This window comes from Trachurus trachurus, assembly GCF_905171665.1.
Source record: "Trachurus trachurus genome assembly, chromosome: 4".
Classification (NCBI taxonomy): domain Eukaryota; kingdom Metazoa; phylum Chordata; class Actinopteri; order Carangiformes; family Carangidae; genus Trachurus; species Trachurus trachurus.
Window position 1 is genome coordinate 27270624 of NC_139898.1, and position 22800 is coordinate 27293423.

Consider the following 22800-nt stretch of genomic DNA (forward strand, 5'->3'; position numbering starts at 1 on the left):
AGAACCCCCTCACTAAGGGATGCAGAGTCACACACACACTCACACACGCGCACACACACTCACTCTCACACACACATCCACTTGTTTTGGTTTCCTGGCTCCCCCAGCTGCTCAGACCCTTCCCTCCCCTCCGTCTCTCAGTCTTTCGCGGCTCTCCTCGGTCCAGTCCACTTCTCTCCTCTCCTCCCAGCGGTCGTGTTTTGTGTTTTAGGAGAACGATGTGTTGCTCCGTGGGCTTCGCCAGGACTCTGGGTCTGGCCCTGCTGCCTCTGGCCCTCTGCTGTATCCTGGCCAACTTGCTCCTGCTGTTTCCCCATGGAGAGATCTCCTACATCGAGCAGAACCGCTTGGCCAGCTACATCTGGTACTTTGGTGGACTAGGAGGTGGAGGACTGATGGTGAGTGAATTGTTTTAATGAGATGATGAAGTCCTCCAGTCATCCATGGTGTTATGGATCTAGATTTCTTTGTTCACTTTATTATGATACTGACTTTTTACAGCTTTCTGATTATTCTGGTGGCCACTTTGAAAACTAAAATTAGCTGTGATCACCACATGGTGTAAACTTTAAGTGAAATAATTTAACATCACTTTCCTTTAGTTTTAAGTCCTCAAGAGTTGTTATAGTTTTGACTTATGTTCAGTTTCATTTGTTTAAATTTATAATACAACATCTCTACACATAGATTATTGACAAATTCTTCATTTATTATCATTCATTATCTGTCGCTCACCCTTTTCTTGGGAGTTTTTCCTCAGTCGATGTGAGGGTCTAAGGGCGGAGGATATTGTTATGATACTGCGTAAAGCCCCTTAGACAAACTGTTTATAAAAATGGGCTATACAAATAAACTTGCCTTGACATTATTCAACATTTTCAGCCACCAGTGTTTTCTGAGCTGCTTGGGGGAACAGACCAGACATTTTAACATACTCTAAGTTTGAATTCTTAAATTAAAAAGAAAAAATTAAATTAAAAGAAAAACCTTTTCTTTTTCCATATAGTAGGAGCAGATGTGACTTTAGAGGGTAAAGAATCAGTCTGGTCTATTTGACTGCAAGTTTTAAACTTTTAAATTTACTATAAAGTACACATGTATTTTGTCTTGTCATACAAAACATAATTTGTTCTGTTCTATATAAAGAACCAAACGTTTGACTTCATGCTCATTCACTGTGATGAATGAGGAGAAGTGAAGGTCAAATCAGAGGGAGGTTTTGAATGGGGGGGGTGACGTGGTATCAGATCAGAGCCGATCAGATTATTTTGCCTGGCAGAGACTAAAACAATTAATGGATGTTGGTTCAGTTGAGGTCAGTGGTGCCACATGGTGACAATTATCACTATTGGCTACACTGGGGGAAAAAACAAAACAAAACAGTGACGAGATTCACTTTTCATCTGGTACTCATCTGGAACTGAAGCCTGTGAGATTCTTTAGAAACCACATTTTGACCCAGTTTTTATCCTCATTTAAACCAAAGTGAATGAGATTCTTTGACAGTGTTTGCGCCATGTGACACCGACACAGCCATGAACTTTTCTCTGAAAACGATCACCACCTCCCCTCCTCCCTTATGCGCAGAGACAGACGCTGGCACATGTCGATCCATTGGTGACAGACAGACTGAGGCCTCTTTATTTATCCAACCAAAGCTGATTAAACAATCAATAGGATTTTTAATTTGTTCTTCTCTTCGTAGATTAGTTGCAATTTACTTAAAAACAACACAAGCCTCGACTCATAAAAACATAGTTTTCAACCTATGAAAGATGTGAATTGTCTCCCCTCCAGCAGCACCATTCAGAGTAGTAGGTACTGTATGTTTGCAGTTGTTTATTGAGAACAATGAAGCGCTGTGTGAATTAATCTGTCTGCTCTACATGCTGCTGATCTGATGGGTTTATGCTGCCACTGAGCAGAAAGGTTCTGTTCTTTTAGTTTGGTTTTATGGAGGAACAGAGGACAGATTGTGTTTTTCCCAGACAAGATTAAGCCATCTGAACGTCCACTCTCAAGAATCGTGTGTTAAAAACATAGATACTGTAGTAGATATGAGGGATTTTCAGCTATATTGCCAGGCCTACAAGTGTGTTTTTGACTATTTCAAACAGTGTTTTTCTCATGGAGAACAAATGAATATTAAACAGGCACAGATTTTGGAGCCACACTATTCATCATTGTTGGAAAACTTTTTTTATAGCAGTGGTGAATCAGCACTGAAAGTATAGCACCCAGCATTTTTAAACAGAGAAGAATAGGCAGAACAATGACCGGAGGAATTTTAAAATCAACTCCTATCTAGTGAATATATATATCATCACAATAAAAGTAAAGGACAATGCACCATGACCTGATGGGAAATGTTTAATCTTAATATGGAGGAAATTGTTTTAACATCAAACCGGAACAACACAAATGGGAGGGAATCACAAAACATCATAGGTCGACTAATATCACTTTTAAAGCAGGGGAACGCCTCCAGTAAAAATCTGTTTTAAAGGACAGATTACATCTAATAACTGAGTATTTGAGGAGTGCACATTAGTTGATGTAGCCTATGTTTCCCCCCCTTTGTCTGAGATAACTTTTTCTTATAGTTTTCTTTGTTTTTTCCTCTTTGGTTTCCTTTGTGGAACGACAGAACGTTAAAGAGTCAAAGAGCAAAGCGAACCCCTCTGAGAGGAATCTATCTTTAACTTCCCTTCCTTCGCGTCCCTCACTCTTCCTCCCTCTTTTTTTTCCATCTTTCTCCCTCTCTTCCTTTCTCGCTGTGCACTTCCCACTGCATTGTCAGTGTCGCTCTCGGTCTCTGTCGAAACCCTGGTGCTTCAGGGGTGGACATCCAGGATGTGTATGTAACGATGCCTATGATCTCTGTGTGTGCATGTATGTGTGCGTGTGTATGTGTGTGAGTTTAAAACCTTGGGAACTTCCTTCCCTCTGTTAGGATGTGATAGTCCATGACTTCTGGGAGAGAGACAACAGCACAGGAAAGAGGAGGAGAGGAAAAGGGGAGGGAGTGAATAGTAAACACAACACAGGCAGATGTGGCATTGCCTCTGTATCACGCTCTTTATGCAGCCAGTGTTCCTGTTTACTCATCACCAACTGCTATACACCCATAGTCCCCCATAAATCATGTTTCCACAATGCCCTGACTTTATGGCTTTACAGCTGTATAGTCAGCTGTAGTGTTTTTAACAACACTGTGACACAACTATTCATCTGCCAGCTGATGAAACACTTAACCCAGGTTGAAATATTTAATCATTAAATGAAATGCAATTGAATTTGGCTGAGAAAGGACACCAGAGGCTCTATTTATCTTTATACACTAGGCCTAAATTACTGCTACAGTAATCTCTAAATGGTACAGTAGCCTAAGGGTCAAAGTCAAAGTCAAAGTGTCTTTATTTGTCCCAAACAGGGAAAATTGATTTGCAGCCAGGAAGATCCACACATTCAAACACATTACACAAATAGATTATCATGGGCAGATTAAAAGGACCTACTGCAAGATAAGATATGATTAAAAAGTGCCAATAATGAAACAAATAAATAATAACCAGCATGGCCTAAAGTGCAAATGCAACGGGCAGGAACAGCCGTGAACAGTCTGTGTGTCCATAATTAATCTCTGTTTATAGCTAATATATTCACCCTATAATGTGTTATTTAAGGATTTGTGACATTTTTGTGCTAAAGTAGCCTCAAAAATGTAAAGTAAAGCTTGAAAGACTTGTAGCTACACGGTACCTTTTGCTAACAGCAACATGTCCATCAAGTTGTTGGTGCTACTTGAAAAGTATTAGGCCTTGTCCAAAATAATTCTCTATTCATAGTTTAGCTTACCTCCCAATGTGTTAATTGAGGTCTTGAATTTTATGTGACACCTACATGCCACTGTACATAAACCTCAGAAATGGAAAGTGGAAAGAAAAAGTAGCATCATGCTAACAACAGCATTTTGTTAATGTAGCCTATGGGAGAAATTAATGATTGTAGGCTACATCTACAGTAGCTCGCTAGCTGCTAGCAAAAGGAGGCAGGGTCAAAGTTTGGTAATCTATCTGATGCAGCTGAAGAAATGCAGCTCAAGCATCCCTCTGAATAACCTTGATTAATTTCCCTCACCTCATAAATGACCATTACTACCATCTCTAATGGATAAAATGCTCTTTAAAGTACTTTTGTTACGAAACATTTGTATTTTGTGCTTCCAGATGCTGATTCCATCTGTGGTCTTCATCACTCTGGGGAAATGTGGCTGCTGCTGGAAAGATAGTTTAATGGTGAGATGCTTTTTTAAAATATCCTGTTTTTCAATTATGTAAATGCTAAGCTTGTGTTATGATACATTGTCTTTCTGCCAGTGTATTTTAATCTGTCTTTTTTTGTTGTTGCAAACAAATAAACAAACATAAACATATGACATATCTCACTGTTATTTTAGGAAAATGGCACTTCCTGAATAGATGATCCCTGAATATGAAGTCAAATCTTTATTTTATGTTCATATTGTTACTCTTCACTATTTTATTGCCATTTTCCCATTTTTTACTCACTACTTGGAGAATAATACAGTACAGTTGTCATTAAGCCAGCTAACACTGAGTCCTCATGGGGTGGAATGCTAATGCTAATCCAGCTATGATAATTCAACAAGGGTCCCATTGTTAGGTAACACTCAACAAAGTAAGCTTGGCTCACACCACTCAAGCCACATGCACAGCTGCAGAGTGTGTGTGTGTGTGTGTGTGTGTGTGTGTGTGTGTGTGTGTGTGTGTGTGTGTTTGAGAAAGAAAGAGAGAGAGAGAGAGAGAGGGTGTTGAATTTAGCCTACTTTAGTTCTGATCTTTTTTGGAAAGGAAAACACATTTTTGCAGCATTTAAGCACAACCACATGAAAATACACCGCAACAAAAACAAACACAAGTCAGTTAAAAGACAACAAAATGGCAGTACTATACATGCAGTTCAAACAAGGGGTGTGTGTGTGTGTGCATTTGTGTGTGTAGCACCTGTCTCTGTCTGAGAAGTGAAACAGCTTCCTCTTTGTTCAGAGAAACAGAAAGTCACTCAAATATCCACAAAAGCTTCCAAACACATGCACGTCCTTTAAAAACACCGTGTGAAATTGTTTCCCTCTCTCTAGATGTGTGGGTCTGTGATGGCTGCCGTGGTCGGCCTGGTGGGATCCACCTACTGCTTCGTTATATCGGGGTTCGCCTTGGTGCAGGGCCCAATGTGCTTCACCTCTTATGGATGGTCGTACCCGTTTGCAGAGCAGCGCGGCAGGTAGGAGGATACTGGAGTGGTTTGTGTGTGTGACGGCATTGTGATATAAATAATTACTGTAATTAATTAATTAATTAATTATAAACAGAGCTTATATACACCATAAGTCTAATCTGCTTTGGATATATATGATATATCCAAAGCAGATTAGATTTAAAAACATGATAGTTTAAGCTGCTTTATGCATGTTTATGGTTTTTAATGTATATGCATTGTTCGTTTAAAAAAGAAAAATCTTGTTAACTCTCAATAATAAAGACTGCTGAGAGGACAAGATAATGAATCATTATTGTGCATCAATATTATCTGAATAATGGTGTTAGCTGACTTTTACCCATTCATGTTTCAGTCCATCTCAAGCTTGATATTTTAAAGCAGAAGTAAGCGATCCGGTCGTTTTGGCTAACTTCTTGTCAGCTGAGGGAGTTAGCAGTCCCCGCCCTTGTCCCTACGTCACCACATTCACGCGCATCCCTTGGCTGCACACACAGAGAGGACCGCCCCTTTATGCCATTCTCTCTCCTCATTGGATAAAGGTTGTAGGATACAAGGAAGGTTTTCTCCTCAGCTTACAGCAGAGCAGAGTGACTGAGAGACCCGTGTTTCAGACCAAACACTCTATATAAGTGATTGCTGTCGGAAGATATAACTATTTAAGACTTATATTAACACAAACATTCCGCTTACTTCTGCTTTAATATAAATACTTTTTTTTTGATTACCTAGCAGGTGTCTTCCTGAGATGTAATTATCAGTATTTAAGAGTAATGCACAAACCACTCACACCATTATTCAGCAACAATTTTGATAATTGATTAATCACTATTTAATCAAGATATATGCAAAGTTTTCTATTTTCTTTGAATATGAAAATTGAAAATCTTTAGACTGGTTGTTTGCTGGTGGACATAACCTTATTATTGCAATTGTAATATTATTATTACAATACTTTGACCCTAATAAGTGGAATAAGAGACTTTTAAGTGTTCTCATTCTGTACCCTGCTCCTCATTTTCATATATTGGTTCACGTTAATGCCAACTTTAACAGCGGTTAATGTATTCCTTCATATTTCAGCACACTTTTGTGATTTTCTCTTTACCCTGATCTCTCTCTCTCTCTCTCTGTCCCAGGTATCTGCTGCAGCCTGATACTTGGTCCCGGTGTCAGCAGCCGCTTCATATTGTGGAGTGGAACGTGACTCTACTGTGTGTTTTACTGGGTTTGGCTGTGCTGGAGTTCGTCATCTGCCTTTTACAGCTGGGCAGTGGTTTAGTTAACGCCGTGTGTCGGCCCTGCTGCTACAAGCAGGAGTACAGTCTTAACGCGTAGACAAACACACGTGTGTATGTAGACTCACCTGCACAGACAAATACTGTACGTGCATGGGCACACATTTAAAAAAACAACAACAAATTCACACATGAAGCACGCAGCCTCATTGCCCAGCTCATACTGTATGTGCGTGTGTGAGTCCAACACAACGCATTGTTTAGACACACGTACACATGCACTGTCATGGACCTCTGACAACTATGTCAGCTTTGTGTTACCACTGTATCTTCAAGCCTTCAAGTCGCCCCAGTGGCACAATCAATATGCAGTTATTGATGACACCAGCGTTTTTGTCCATAATGATATACTGTATGTGTATGTGTTACTCCAGGCAAGGGAGAGGAGGATATACTGTACTGTATTATTTTTGGATGGTGAAAGAAACTGCAGCAGACTCGCATATACAAAATATTAAGAAAGAACTGAAGCAGCCTTTATCATGATAATAATAATAATAATAATGATGATGATATGTAGGTAACAGGTGTCACTGAAGTGATACTAGTGACAATTGTTCAGTCACTTTATGATATCCATTATTATTTTTATTATTACTTTGTGTTGTTTGCATTGGGTTTAGTCCATAAACCTTTTACCAGTGTTATCAAAGGAACAGAGCAGTAGCAACAAACCAGCAGCCTGGATAAAGGTCATAATGCCTTAAAAATCAATATCATTAAACTATTGTAGAATATTCATGATGGCTGCCACCTCCTCTGGTATAGTATTGTGGGCATTTTACTGTTGTTGATGGTGTTCATATAGGGGCTGATGAACATTTCTGTAGTTTTAGTTATTTTATTTTTCAGTGTTATTTTGTGGTTCCAACTTTCACACACAGTGTTGAACGACTTACGGATTACAAACAAAGTGTGTGTGAGCGTGTGTGTTTGTACATTTGTTTTCATTTTCACAGCATTTTGTTGTAAATTGTTTTATGTCTTTCAGATTCTAGCTAAGTGCTAACGGACATTTTATATATATTTTAGCGACATATTTTTATAATGTATGTGTTATGTTTGTGCTGCCTTGAATAAAAAAAAAACTGTTTCCATTTTATACATTAGTGTTTATGATTTTTTTTTTTTTTTTTTTTTTTACTTTTCCGAAACCTTCAAAAAGTGGAAACTCCCAGGTCAGTTTCTGTATCTTCAGCCGAGGCAGTTAACCCCCAAATTCCCCAAAGATAGCAGCGGTAAACAGCTGGTTGCATGAAGCAGAGACAGATGTGTAAGTGTGTGTATTCATGCGTGAGGCCCTTTCCTGCACTTTCTCCAAGCTGGTGCTATAAATCACCTGTTTGCCAGTTTATCAGGTGTCACTTTTTCTTCCTCTTTACTAAATTCTAAATGTTTAACCCTGCCCTCTTTCACAGAGAAGGGGAGGGGAAAGCGACGCAAGAGCAGTGTGTTATCTTAGGTAACAGGTCAGCATTTGGGTTTGTGCAAATGTGCACATGTAGCCTGCTTATATGTTGTAATGGCTTTCTGCACCAGAGATCGTTTCCTGGAGTGTCCAGAGTTGCGTAAATGTCCCTGATTTTATCCTGTGAAATCCATAGGACATATTTAAATAACTTAAAGCCTTAAAATGTTGGCAAACCAGCCTAAACATGGGGAAGTGATTCAGATGTTGAAATAATGAAACGTCTTCGTTTTGTTTGGTTTTTATTTAGTTCTTCAGCTAAAATTTCAGTTTAGTTTTAGTCATTTCAACAAGTGATTAAGCAGTTTTATTTTAGTTTTTATTTTGAGGCGTTTGTTAGTTTTAGTTTAGTTTTTATTTAGTTACATTTTTTCAGTTATTAGAGGGGAAGCCTTGATTTGTAGAAGCTTCTCTGTGAGAGCTCTGAAGATGAACTTTCAAATTAATGGGATTTTTCCCTTTTGGTTGCATCCCACAAATGTCCCCATCAGCCCTCATCACGATATAGGTCCGGTCATACTCAAAATAGTCCCATACTGGGCTGTGCTGTGTTGTTTTCTTCCTTAAGCCATTTCTATGAAAACTAAGCAAATTTGATCTGCAATTCAGTTTAGGTTGAGTTTTGCATTGTTAATTGTATTTTTTATTTATTTTCCTTTTTTAAAAATTGGTCATTTTTATCTTTGTTTCAGTTAACTAAATGTTTTGTTCACTGCAAGTTTTTGTTTTAGTTAACTATAATAACCCTGCTCAGAGTGTGAGGACACTGTCTGATCAAAGGTTCAAAGTGCTGTTGTCACAGCTGAGAGCAGCTGCTCCAAAATTGTGCACAAAAAATATACAATGTGACACATTATGTTTCTTCTGAGACAAACAAGACAAAGGTTTGGAGCAAATATTGCTTCAAAGTGATCGCTGAATTGTTTTGTTTATTATTGAGTCAGATATTGATGACACACAGAATATCAGCTCTTATGCAAGTGTTGACCAAACAGATGTTCAGGCCTCTGATAGGCTGCGTCAGACCCTGTCTGATGATGGTGACCCCTCTGCCCCTGCTTGGCTTTTCCCAGCAGTCAGTCAGATGAGGGGGTATAAAGACACACGCCGGGTTTAAAGTCTCTGAGACGGACTGACTGGCAGCGGACTGCACCGTCCGTCTGTCTTCTTCATCTTCCCCACCATCACCTGGTGGATCACTGGATAGAATTAAAAACTCGTCTTCCTGTCTGGCAGCTTTTCTTTGGATTTCCTCGTAGCTGGTGAAGTGCCAACACCTTCTTATCGAAATGCATCGGCTGGTGTTGGGGAGTGTGTTGCTGCTGTTTTGTGCAGCCGTGTGTGTGTCTGGGATGAGGAGAGAGTACTTCCTCAGGATAGAGGAGGTGTCATGGAACTACGCCCCGAGTGGGAATAACATCATTCAGAACCGCACACTGCAGGAGGACGAGTAAGTGCACACATCTTTATATTAACCTGATTTAGAGTTAATTTGAGAATTCATAGTCAAAGATGTTTGCATCCTCCTGGAACTGGTCCAAAACTCACTACTAACCTCTCTGCATAAAGCTCGTTAGTGGCTGCTCTGGAGCTTTCAAACATATCACACAATCTTCATCAGTGGGTGATGGGATTTTAAATGTTGTAGATGATGGAGCACTTAAAAGACTCTGTGTCCAATTAAGCTGATCTGAAAAGTATATTCCCTGACTTTGAAAAACTTTTTACCATCCTACGTATATCTCTAATCTCGACTCCACATTTTGCCATCTCAGATCTTCTGGCCAAAGGTCAAAGTTTATCCATATAGCACCGTTAAACAACCTCCCCTTTACTTAAGCGCTGTACAAACTTAACATTCAATATGAAACAAAATAACAAATGTGAAATAAAATCAAGTAAATAAAACACAACACAATAGAAGAAGAGGAAAGGAGAAAGGTAATCCAGGACATTTTTACTTTCGTATGTTCACAATTGTTTTTGAATCAACACCACCGAAAGATTTTTAAAATGCTCTTTTGGATGCATTTCCGGTTAAATATGTTAATTGTTTAACATTCGGATAATAATGTGCTTTTGAAATAACTTCAGTCAACATGTCAGCACATCTTTCTTCTAACATTAGTCATCAGAATAGATGGTAATGGTTATTTTTTTAAAATTCCTTCCTTACGACACACATACGCATTGCTGAAAATAAAATCACTGTAGCAGCAATACAACACACAATCAATAAAGAACATTCAGCTAACATGAAGAACTGATCAAATATGGGGCACAGCTTTGACAGAAGAATTTTTTTTTTGTCATAAATGTATTAGTGTTGTGACATTGACCTTTGACGTATTTTCAAACAATGGGCCTTTTTCACAGCAGACATTAACATGTCACAATAGGAAAACCACAGGTGTAAATGACAAAATGAATGATGGTGGCTGATTTGCATTTACACCTTACACCTTTACAAACGTGTTATTTCCCAGTAGCTTTTCCTGACAACTCACAATCAGCTGAGAACAGACCATTAGAATAGATACGTAACATACATGTCATCCTCTCTCTCCCTCTGCAGAGAAGCCTCGGTCTTTTTGAAGCACGGGCCCCAGCGGATCGGCCCCACCTACAAGAAGGCCGTTTATAAGCAGTACACCGACTCCACCTGGAGGACAGAGGTGACCAAGTCGGACTGGCTGGGCTACCTGGGGCCTCTGCTGATGGCCGAGGAGGGAGACACACTGATCATCCACCTGAAGAACACAGCGTTCAGACCTTTCAGCATCCACCCACATGGGCTGAACTACAGCAAAGGCAACGAGGGTGAGGAGCGGATGAAAGAATCATTTAATATTTAACATTTAATATGAGCACATAGACTCGACAGACTGATACTTATTGTGTGACTGCTTGTGTCTGTGGCCCTTCAGGAGCCAAGTACCCCGATGGTACAGGTCCAGAGCTGAAGCGCGACGACTCGGTGGCTCCTGGAGCAACAGTGACCTATGAGTGGACGCTCGCTGACTCCCACAGCCCAACGTCATCTGACAGCAACTGCTTGACCAGATTCTACCACTCCCACGTCGCCCCCCCAAAAGACATCAACTCAGGACTGATAGGACCCCTCATTGTCTGTAAAAGAGGTATTGGAACCTGTAACCTTTATTATACTCAACTAAACCAAATGGAAATATTGTACTTTGAATTATATGTGTAAAACACATGAAAAGCTGCAAATATTTGTCAATTGACTAGTCTCTATATTTGTATTTATTTGATTACAGGATAAACCCCTTGAGATGCACCATCTTGTTTTTTAAGGGGGATCCTCTAACATTAAGCAAACATTAAACAACAGTAGACAGGATCAAAATCAATAAACACCTAAATAAAAATCACTAATTAGACAATCTAATGACACACACATATCAAAAATCAACACATAAGAGCTCTCCCACCATCATACACCTAGTAAATCAGCTACAAATATCCCCACAAGGATAAATAAAAAAGAAAAGGGAAAGAGAAATAGATCACATTAAACCAGATAAAAGATCAATAAATACTGAGCCTAAAAGGCGAATACAGGACAAATAGATATTAGATAAACAAGCAAAGACATGAAAAGGAGTAATCAATCTGAGATAGTTAGGCAAATGTCTAATATAGTATAGTAAGTATAAAGGAAAGTTAAAGTTAATAATACATTTGAAAACAAAGAGCAACCAATGCAAATGTTTAATATCCTCTGTCTCTGATCAAGGAACTCTGGATGTACATGGCGACAGGTCGGGCGACTACCTGTACGCTCTGCTGTTCATGGTGTCGGATGAGAACTTCAGCTGGTACCTGGATGACAACATCAGGACCTACATCACGACTCCCGCCAGAGGCCTGAAGGAGGACGAGGATTTCATTGAGAGCAACAAGATGCACGGTGAGAGGAAAGGAGGAGGCGTCACATCCACATCCACATCCACATCCACAACCACATCCACATCCACAGATGCACCATTCAACTCTGACTTGTGTGTGTGTGTGTTTTCTGCAGGAATAAACGGTTTTCTGTACGGTAACCTACCTGGACTGAGCATGTGCCAAGGCAACAATATCCACTGGCACATGATAGGCTTAGGCAATGAGGTAACTGTTAGGTTATGTTCAACTATATCACTATTAACATAGTCTGACTGTAGAGGCATTCCTGAAAATGTATACTACGATGCTTTTAAGTCTCTGCAGTGAACAAGGGTCTTAATTAAGAAACTTAACCAACCAAAGTTAAACTGTAATGTCCCTTTTGCATTTCTACATTTAAACTGTGAAAAGATTTGCTAAAGCTAAAGTATGCTCAAATATGCTGAAGTGGTTTGAGTACCTGTAAATAGAGGTTATGTGACTGTGTGTTTTTTTTTTAAGTTAAGAAACCATGTTTGTTTTTTAATTTGGTGGCTAAAGGTCTCATCTAATAGTCTTTTTGCTATTTTGATTTGTTCTTAGTCAATCAAGGCAATCTTTATTAATTGTTTTCCTTTAATATCAGCCTGAGAGATCAAAAAGACACTTGTTCTTCCTCTACAGTTACTTCTGACTAAGTTTGTTGAAAATGCAAATTTGGGAACATGTTGTTAATCAAAATAAATAAATAATAGAGTGCAGGTGTTTCCCCGAGTCTGGGTCAAAGCCCAGTTGAAATGTCATTTATCTCCTCTACAACAGGTGGACATGCACTCAGTTCATTTCCACGGCCAAATCCTGACCGTCCAGAACCACCACACCGACACCGTCAATCTCTTCCCGGCCTCCAGCGCCACCGCTCACATGGTGGCCGACAACCCCGGACACTGGCTGCTCACCTGCACCGTCAACGACCATCTGATGGGTGAGCTCCCAAAACATTACATCACCATCATCATCATCATTATCATTATTAATATGAGTGAATTATGAGTTAACAGGTTTGGTTTTGTGTTCTTGTTCATTTATGAAGCCGGGATGCAGGCGATATTTGAAATCAAGAAGTGTTTCCCCAACGTCCATAAGCCCAGACCGTACGGAGAACTCAGGGAGTACTTCATCGCTGCTGAAGAGGAGGTGTGGGACTACGCTCCTATACGGCCGACTGACGGGTTGGTGACTTTATATAAACACACAAACACACACACACTGACAGAAATAGTCTTGGCTCATTTGGATAAAACTTGTGTGTGTGTGTTTGTTTGCAGTGAGGCTGAGACGTTTGTAACCAGAGGTCAAAACCGCATTGGAAGTCGCTATAAGAAGGTTCACTACGTGGAGTACACCGACAACAGGTTCACAACCAAGATGCTACGCACGCCAGAGGAGCAGCACCTCGGAATTCTGGGTAATCCCATCTTTATTTTCTTCTAATCTGATAGAGTAGCTAGTTTGTCTTTTTCAGCTAATTCATTTAAAATACCAGTTTTAGGATGTAGATTACGGCAAATCTGTACATAGTGTTTTGAATTAATGGTTTAATCTATTAAATGTCAGAAATGAGTTGCACATAACAAGCTTCCAACTGTCTTCATATTACTAATAGACCAACTATGCCAAAGCAAAAAGAAAAAGCAGCAAATCCACAAAACTGCGAATATTGTGGTGGTGTCATCTTCCGACCTTTATCGTAATGTTTATGAATGAATAAACATAAGGCCATAAGGTCAAAGAGCCTCTGTAAGAAAGTTGAGATGATCTGTTCTCAACTTTGTAGCCTCAGGTTGATATTTTTGTCAGTCTTTTCATTCACAACCACATATCTTTTAAAAACCTCTGTGTGTGTTGTCCTGTTAGGATACTGATGACAAAGTGGAAATACAGCAGCTCATCACAGTGTTTGTGTTCACCGTGTCTGTTTGTGTCGCTCTCTGTGTCCAGGTCCTGTGCTGCGAGCTCAAGAGAAGGACACCATCCGAGTGGTGTTCAAGAACAAAGCCAGCCGGCCTTACAGTATACAACCACATGGTGTTCAATACAGTATTGAACAGGATGGGACGCTCTATTACAACGAACTAGAAGGTTAATCCATACACACACACACACACACACACACACACACACACACACACACACACACACACACACACACACACACACACACACACACACACACACACACACACACACACACACACACACTTTGGAGATACTATATAAGCATTTTCATCTGTTTCCATGTTTCCCTCTTCCATGACTTCTTCCCTAAATCTTCTCCTCCACAGAGTCTCACACAGCGAAGAAACTGAGGGAACTGAGGAGGGAACGAAGTGAGTTAAAAACATAAATCGCATTGACAGGATCAGTTGGTAAGCTGTGACAAAAGCGATGATCTTTCTGCTTGTCTGTGGTGTTTAGGAGTGGTGACTCCTCCCCCAGCTGCTCTGGTCAGACCCGGGACGTTGCACACCTACGAGTGGACGGTGCCGATCGGTGCAGGTCCAGTGGCGGGGGAGGCCGACTGCCTGACTTATCTGTACTACTCTGGAGTCGACCCCGTGAAAGACACCAACTCTGGACTAGTGGGACCCCTCCTCGTCTGCCGAGAGGGATCGCTGAAGAAAGGTGTACAGGTGAGGGGCAGGGTCGGGAACTGAAGGGGTAGAAGGGTAAAAATGTCTCACCTTTTGTCTAAATAGGATTCGATTTTATGATCAGATCAGTTTGAAATTATTCAATTTACAGTTCAGATTGTACATTTTATTTTTTCGTAAAACACTTTGTTTCAATCTAACCTCATCAGTATTTATGTGATTTTGTATTAATCCAGGTGCAACATCTATGGTGTGAGGTGTTTGATCATGTATTTACTCCAAATTTAGCTTCAAAGAACATAATAGCTGTCAATGAGATACCATAAGATATAATATTGTCAAAAAGGTAGATCCACTATCTAATGTGAGGTAATCAATGTGAGGCACAGTAATCAATGATTTATTTAAACTTTATCTATTTTCTATTCTCTCTCTACTTTTTATTCTTTTTTGCTCTTGCTTTTAACTCTATGTTTAATGTTTACATTTTTAAAAAATTGTTTGTTTTTCTGCTGTTCTTTTTAAATGTTTTGTCTTTATGTAAAGCACATTGAGTTGCCTTGGTATGAAATGCGCTATATAAAGATGCCTTGCCTTGCCTTTATTTGGATTACCTTGAAAGACATAGCCACATATGTGTTAGTGGGAGGTGTTGTGCTGTTATTGCATGTTTAAGATGAGCATTGTTAATGTGATCAGAGAAAGATTGAAAAAATTAGGCAAGTCAAGAGTGCAGTTTTCAGTGTGTAAGACAACATGATGTAATGTAACCCCAGTTTGATGTTCTTCTTCCTCGTCTCCTGATGTAGAAAAACTACAACAAGGAGTTTCACCTCTTGGCCACAGTGTTTGATGAGAACCTGAGCTGGTACCTGGATGAAAACATCAGGCTCTTCACCACCGCTTCCACCACCGCCCTCAACAAGGAGGACGAGGCCTTCATGGAGAGCAACAAGATGCATGGTTAGAGGAAGACACACAGACACACACACCGCTCACTGTCTATCAGCATCATGTTACATCTTTAACCCTCTTGAACTGTTTGATCATATAAGAGATAATCACTTCACTGTGTGTTTCATTTCTCCAGCCATCAACGGCTACGTGTACAGGAACGTCCCAGGCCTGACCATGTGCAAGGGCGACAAAGTCACGTGGCACCTGTCAGGACTGGGCTCAGAGTCGGACATCAACAGTCTTTACTTCGAGGGAAACCGTTTCCTCTATCGCCAGAACAGACGAGACTCCATCAGCGTTTTCCCCCACATCTCACACACGGTCACTATGGAGCCGGACAGCATGGGTAAACACCACTCATAGCAAAAACAGAGTGGACACGCACATCACACCAGTGAGGGCAGGTGCAGAGTGCAAACAATAAGCAAAATAGAAAAAACAAGAGCACTCGCAACTCTGCAGGACTCAGTGTCAGTTTATTGTAGTGACGTACGTTTCGAGCAATGTAGCTCTTCGTCAGACACAAACACCACTCATACACTCATACACACATACGCACACACACAGCAACTTCCCCATGGAAACCGTCTTAATTTCTTCTCTTTTTTTTTTCTTTTTTTTTTTTACATTACCTTAATGCTCAGACTTCCATTGGGCATAACTCATAGAAACAGTGTTTGATTTATTACAGTTATAGAATGATTATGAGTGACCACAATGAGTATTGTGGAAACTGATGACAATTTTCTGTCCTTGTGATAGACAATAAAGCTTTTTTGAAATAACTGAGCAATTAAGATGATGAACAAATTAGACAAAAAAGCTGAATTAAAAAAAAAAAAAAAAAGTCAAAACTTGAACCTCAAGTCAGTATCTATATTGCAGACCAGCAATATAAACAAAATGTGTCAGGCAATAAGCGGAGAAAGAACATAATTATGTCAACAATTAAAGATATAAGCACAATAGCCTCGCCTATGCAAAGGGCATTATGACTTTTGCCAGGTGCTAAAGAGAAAGTGGTATGCGGTGTGTTATCACATGTGTACCACTGAGCAAAGAACTTTTTATAGTGTTAAAAAAAATGCAAACATTAACTAATCACATCAGGATTTATGCTGTACAGACTTATTTGATGAACTTGCCGTCTGATGAGTGCACGGTGTGACTGCACATACTGTAATTACGTCTGTGTGTTTCAGGTCAGTTTGAAGTGGTGTCTCCGACCGTGAACCATTACCGCGGTGGGATGAGAGCCAACTACACGGTGGAGAAGTGCAGCATCTTCCAGCGTCAGGGCGAGACGATGCTCCACTCCAAAACATACTACATCGCCGCCATGGAAACAGACTGGGACTATTCTCCCAACCGCACCTGGGAGACCGAGATGTTCGTCGGCCTAGAAAAGTAACACATATTAATCAATCAAAACAATTAATCAATCAATCAATTCCTAATCAGTATCCTGTGGGTAACGTTTCTTTAAAACTTTGTGATCGCCACACTCTGCAGCCCTGCTCCTGTCTTCTTGGACCAGCAAGGTGGATTCATAGGTTCCCGATACAAGAAGGTGGTCTACCGCCAGTTCACCAATGACAAGTTCACCAAGCAGGTGGAAAGGGCACCTGATATGGTACACCTTGGCATTATGGGTAGGCTATGAAGATGCACAACGGTTTAAATCCTATAAACTGCATAGATCTGTTAAACAAAGCAGCTAAATTCAAATAGCAACTTGTATAATTAACTATCCAAGAAGCATTTTGCAGGTTTTACTGGTCTTGTAACTAGAGACTCCTCTTAATCCTTCTCTCAGGTCCAATGATTCATGCTGATGTCGGGGACAAAGTGAAGGTGGTTTTTAAGAACATGGCAACCAGAGCTTATTCTATCCACGCACATGGAGTCAAGACAGAGACCCCCGATGTCCACCTCACCCAACCAGGTACTGTACGCATGAGGGAAACGACGGCCATCAAGAGACACTGGGAGTGGGCTGTGCTTATTGTTGCCTAGTCAGTAAAGTGTTTTGTTTGTAAATGTTATCTGCATATTTTTTTATTATTATAATTTGACCAACCATTTTGACTCAGGAGGTTTTAATGCCAACAACAGTTCTGCTACTTATTGTAGAATCAAATTTAAGCACAATTTAGCAAGCAAGGGTTTGTCTCTATAGGCTACCTTTTATCTTAACACCTAAAAAACACCTAAAAATCAACGATGTCATTCCCAGGTGAGACTCACAGCTACTACTGGTACGTTACCAAGAACACCGGGCCGACCGCAGAGCAGGAGGAGTGCTCTGTGTCAGCGTACTACTCCACTGCTGATGTTGCCAAGGTACACACACACACACACATCCTTGTAATGCTATCTTTGTGAGGACACTCATTGACATAATGTATTCCCTAGCCCCTTACCCTACCATAACTCTTACCTAATTTAAACCTAATTATAACCTAAAGTCTTAACCCTCAAAGAGCCCTTGGAAAAAGTGAGGACCGGCCAAAATGTCCTCACTTCCCAAAAACGTCCTCACTCTGTTGGTTAAAAACTCTTGCTGGTCCTCACAACGTAGCATGTACAAGAACACACACACACTTACACACACACACACACACACACACACACATTATCACACTGACATGTTTTCTTCCTGCTCCCAAGGACCTGTACAGTGGCCTGATTGGTCCGTTGGTGATTTGTCGTCGTAGCTGGGGCAGGTGAGTGTTTCCACACTGAAGCATCAACTTAAATGCTAACGTACAGTTAAAGCAGAAGTAAGTGATTTGTGTTAATATAAGTCTTAAATAGTTATATCTTCCGACAGCAATCACTTACATAGAGTGTTTGGACCGAAACACGGGTCTGTCAGTCACTCTGCTCTGCTCTGAGCCGAGGAGAAAACATTTATCGTATCCTACAGTTTTTATCCAATGAGGAGAGAGAACGGCATGCAGGACTGTGTGTGCAGCCAAGGGACGCCGTGAATGTGGTGACGTAGGGACGAGGACTGTTATGGTGCGTTCAAGGCAACTCGTAACTCGTGTTTTTCCGACCTGTGAAGTTGTACCAGTTCAATCTGGTACGAGTTCATGGGTCAGAAGTTACGAGTGGCCGTTATAGTGACTTTCACAGGTAAAACAGGTCGGAAAAACACGAGTGGGTTGCCTGGAACGCTACAAAATCATAAGTTGTGACTTGAAGCTGTAATTTACGATTTCAAAAGCCTACCTGGAACGCAGCATTAGCCAAAACGACCGGATCGCTTACTTCTGCTTTAATGTAGGGATAGGACAAGATATGTTCCTGCTTCATCCTATTCCTTTTCAGTTAGGAATTATTAATGTGTATTTATTTTTTGTGTGTAACTATGTTTTTCTAAATTATTTTTTGCCTGTTTGATTTTTAATTTCTTTAAATTAAATTTAAATTAAATTATTTTAATTTCTTACATTTATTTCTAAGTTTTGTTCAAAGTAAAGGTGGATACACACTAATGTGCATTTTTATCAACTCTGTTTCAGGAGTTTTGGACTAAAGAAGGAAGTAGAAGAGTTTGCACTGCTCTTCCTGGTTTTTGATGAGAATGAAAGCTGGTGAGTTAAAAGAAATGATTGAGCTAACCAGTTAACATTTAGACCTGTAACAGTCGGTTTCACCTTAATTACCTGAGCATCATAGTGTTGAGTCAGGTAGAGAGTTTTGGTAACATTGTCTGAGATCAAACATGTGATTCAGTCCACAGAGCTGTATGTTTTGTTTTGCAGTTTTCTCTGGTATTTTTTCACCAGTAGTGAAAAATAGTTCCTGCAGAGTCTTCTGCCACGTCTCAATCCTTTCTGAAATGTTTCTGTCCCTGTGCTCATCACTTCAGGACACCCAGTAGCATTGTTTGTGTTGGTCTTTCTGCAGCAATGCCAGGAACAAAGACTGTTCTCTATGTTGTACACACTTCTGATCATAATAACCACTGCTGTTGTTATTTTTACAACAACAGGTATCTGGATGAAAACATCCGGAGATACATCAGGAGCCCTCGCACAGGCTTGAAGGATGATGAAACTTTTATAGAGAGCAACAAAATGCACGGTGAGATAAACATTCACACAAATTAGCGGTGCTTTTGGACTGATGGGATATTTTTCTCGCTTCATCTACATCAAAAGAAATGTCCCTAAATTTCATTTCCATTTCCTGTGTGTTTTCATGCAGCCATTAATGGATATATGTACGCTAACTTAAACGGTCTGACCATGGAGGTGGGCGATAAGGTGTACTGGTACCTGATGGGAATGGGCAATGAAGTGGACATACACACTGCACACTGGCATGGACACAGCGTGGAATATAAGGTAAATAAAAATGTACACAAGTCTCTCAGTCCTGGCACAGTCACACTGCAGTATACAGAAAATGATAACCTGCAATAATCCTCTTTTCTCTCCAGCTGGGCGGAGGTGCTCATCGTACTGACGTGTTTGAGCTGTTTCCAGCCACCTTCCAGGTAAAACTTCAAAGTCTCCTGACTGTCTGCTCTTTCTTACTGCATTAAAAGTTGCTACAAACTGTATCTCATCAAGTTTGCATTAGTTTAACTTTTAGGGATCAGGGAGAAAAGTTATTGGATGATAATGCCACCAACTTTTCTTAAAACAACAGGTCAAAAAACAAGAAATAAAGAAATACAAATATAGAATAAATATGAAGATGAATTGAATGTTAAAAAATAGAACAAAAGGTCTTTGGAAATGTTCCCATCTTGGGACTAATAAAAGGATATTGTATTGTATCGTATCGTAGCGTAGCGTATCTTAAATGTGCAACGGACAAAAAATAACAAAATGTTGATGTTGATGCTTCACCTGTAACCAGTACTTTACATAAAGCTTAGAAATTAATGATGTGCTGCTCTGGCAACCTTTACTGTATCTTGGATTTATTTAAAGTATTGGTATAAAAGATACATTTGACCATCCCAGTGTAGTTTTACTTCTCCACTCTCAGGCTTTAGTATCAGTATAGACCAAATAAGTGCAAAATATCTGGAAAAAAAACTTAAATTTTCTTGCAAACTTAAAAGATGTAATTATAACTGTTAGATATTATAAATCATGTGATGCTCTGGTTTCTCCTCCTCTCAGACAGACGGTGAAGATGCGTCCTCAGTATCCTGGTACGTGGCTGCTCCACTGTCACGTCACTGATCACATCAAAGCCGGCATGGAGGCGATGTACACCGTCAAAGAAAAACGTAAGAGAGACAAACTGTAAAGAAGCAGCCCAATGATAACGGTGATGAAGATGCTGTGTATGATGTGACAGCTGTGATAACTGGTTTGTTTCTGCTCCACAGCAAAGAAGAGGGGGATCTTCGGCTGAAGAAAACAAATCCAGCATGAAGGAAACAGTCCAAAGTTTATTCAAAAGTCCAAAGTCTCAAATTAAATAAAACTTTTTTCTTTTTTTGTAAAATCAGTCCAGTATGAAAAGTCACATGTGCATCTCACCACCTAAGAGTTATTTTATATATTAGAATAAACATTTTTGTAATAACTGTATGAAAAATTAAAGAACAACTGAAAGCTGTAGACTTTTTTTTCTTTTCTAATGTGTGGACCTCAGTGGCAGTGGCAGTCGTCAGGCAGCAGAGGGCAGTGTAACCTGCAGTTTAACCTAATGGTACATTGTTATGTGTTCAGATCTGCTCAATGAACTCAAGAATCTAAAAAACTCTTTGCTACAGCAGTGAAATATATAAAAAAAATAACTTTTGAAGACTTAAGGGACGCCTGTGTTCTCACAGCCTGGTCCCTGCAGCATCACACATTTTTCAATCTCAATTTCCTTTATCCTGTATCAAATGATTCTTTAGTGAGTCTTTAGCTTGTACTACTGAATGATTTTGTATTTAGTCGGTTCATCACAACAAAAATTGGATCATATAATTACCCATCACGGGGATACAGAGAAAAGGTCCAGAGTGGGGGATGAAATGAAGGTTAGTAGAAGCCAAGCAGGTTCAAATCTCACTCTCCCATCAGAAATAGAGTCAGTGCAAAGTTATACTGAGCCTGGAAGCTCACCCAGGACAGTGTGATACCTTCAGGCTCGATCCAGGCCATAGTTTCCTGGGGTTTGAGTTCAGCTGCTCGATGCTCTGCATGCTACCTCCCTACATCTCTCTTCATTTCAGTGTTACTGTCATAATAAAAGAACCAATAACTTTTATTTGAATCAAAGTCCCAAAGAGAGGCCCCCAAAAGATCCCAAATATGTCAGGCTGAAAAATATTGGCGGGAATGAAATGGTCTTTGGTTTGAGATGTTTTACTCTGTGGAAACATCATTCCTGATGATTCAGCGAAGAGCTGGAACAAGCTGAAACCAAATATATACGATGCTGTCAGATGAAGCGGAATAAGATGATTTTCCAACCTTAGAATTGTAACTGGATTTTTAGTCCACAGACTAGTTATGCACAAGAGAAAAGATGCAATCACATTCAGGGGCGCAGACCTGGAGAGCAATAGATGGCAGCACTGACACTTTATAGACACTGAGCTGTGTGAGTGTGAGAGCTGCAGGGTTTGATCAGCACTGTCACAGATCAGTGTCTGTCTGTCGCTGCAGCGCTGGACTGAGTGGTCTGACCTACAAAACGTGGACAAAGTGAAAGACTTTCATCAGTCAGGAGGAGTAACGTGTTTTTTTTTTTTTTTTTTAACTTGTTTGGATGAAAGTCTTTGGTTTGAGCTGTGTGAAAAGTTTGAGGGCTGTCACGCTGTCACAGAGACGACAGTTCCTTTATTTTCCAGCTGATGTCACTGCGAACGAGGCGACTTTCACCTCAATGCGCCGACTTTATAGGGTTTCATAGAGAGTGATGCAACGAGCAACCTTTGAGCCTGTCGGTGTCCCACAGCGGGACCTTTTACAGGCGCTGGTTCCACTGGGAGCACTGTGTCCACAAGTCCTGATGAGAAATTGACTTCAATCACTCTGAAGGTTGCCACACATCCCACAGCTCCTGTGAGCTTTGTCAGAGTCTGTAGCTCCACGAGGGGAGGGGAGAGCAGTCAACGGACGATGATGCAGTTTAGTTTTGGGTAACACGTTACAATAAATGCACTATTAAGCATTAGTTAAGCATGAAATACTGAATTAATCATTTATAACACATGAATACTCATTAGTATGTATTATAAACACAGTTAAAAATGTTTTAC

At 40.2% G+C, this 22800-nt stretch overlaps 2 protein-coding genes across 3 annotated transcripts; both read left to right on the forward strand.

Annotated features, from left to right (window-relative positions):
- Window positions 1-7663, forward strand: LOC310984274 (transmembrane 4 L6 family member 1-like). Its single transcript, XM_083969440.1, has 4 exons — window positions 1-398; window positions 4230-4298; window positions 5162-5304; window positions 6438-7663. Exons 1-4 carry the CDS (start codon window positions 219-221, stop codon window positions 6634-6636), a joined length of 591 nt encoding a protein of 196 aa, XP_083825566.1. The 5' UTR covers window positions 1-218; the 3' UTR covers window positions 6637-7663.
- A 1486-nt stretch (window positions 7664-9149) lies between these two features.
- Window positions 9150-21163, forward strand: LOC310984847 (ceruloplasmin-like). 2 transcript variants are annotated; one of them, XM_083970183.1, is made up of 24 exons: window positions 9151-9514; window positions 10640-10884; window positions 10992-11204; window positions 11825-11998; window positions 12113-12204; window positions 12781-12943; window positions 13052-13190; window positions 13287-13426; window positions 13960-14100; window positions 14304-14348; window positions 14437-14651; window positions 15422-15575; window positions 15703-15915; window positions 16772-16976; window positions 17082-17221; window positions 17386-17514; window positions 17806-17912; window positions 18240-18295; window positions 19100-19171; window positions 19573-19664; window positions 19788-19927; window positions 20023-20079; window positions 20721-20826; window positions 20929-21163. In XM_083970183.1, exons 1-24 carry the CDS (start codon window positions 9354-9356, stop codon window positions 20952-20954), a joined length of 3225 nt encoding a protein of 1074 aa, XP_083826309.1. In that variant the 5' UTR covers window positions 9151-9353; the 3' UTR covers window positions 20955-21163. The 2 variants fall into 2 exon arrangements, with proteins under 2 accessions (XP_083826308.1, XP_083826309.1); XM_083970182.1 differs by having other exon boundaries at window positions 9150-9514; window positions 13052-13426.
- The last annotated feature ends 1637 nt before the right edge of the window (window positions 21164-22800 follow it).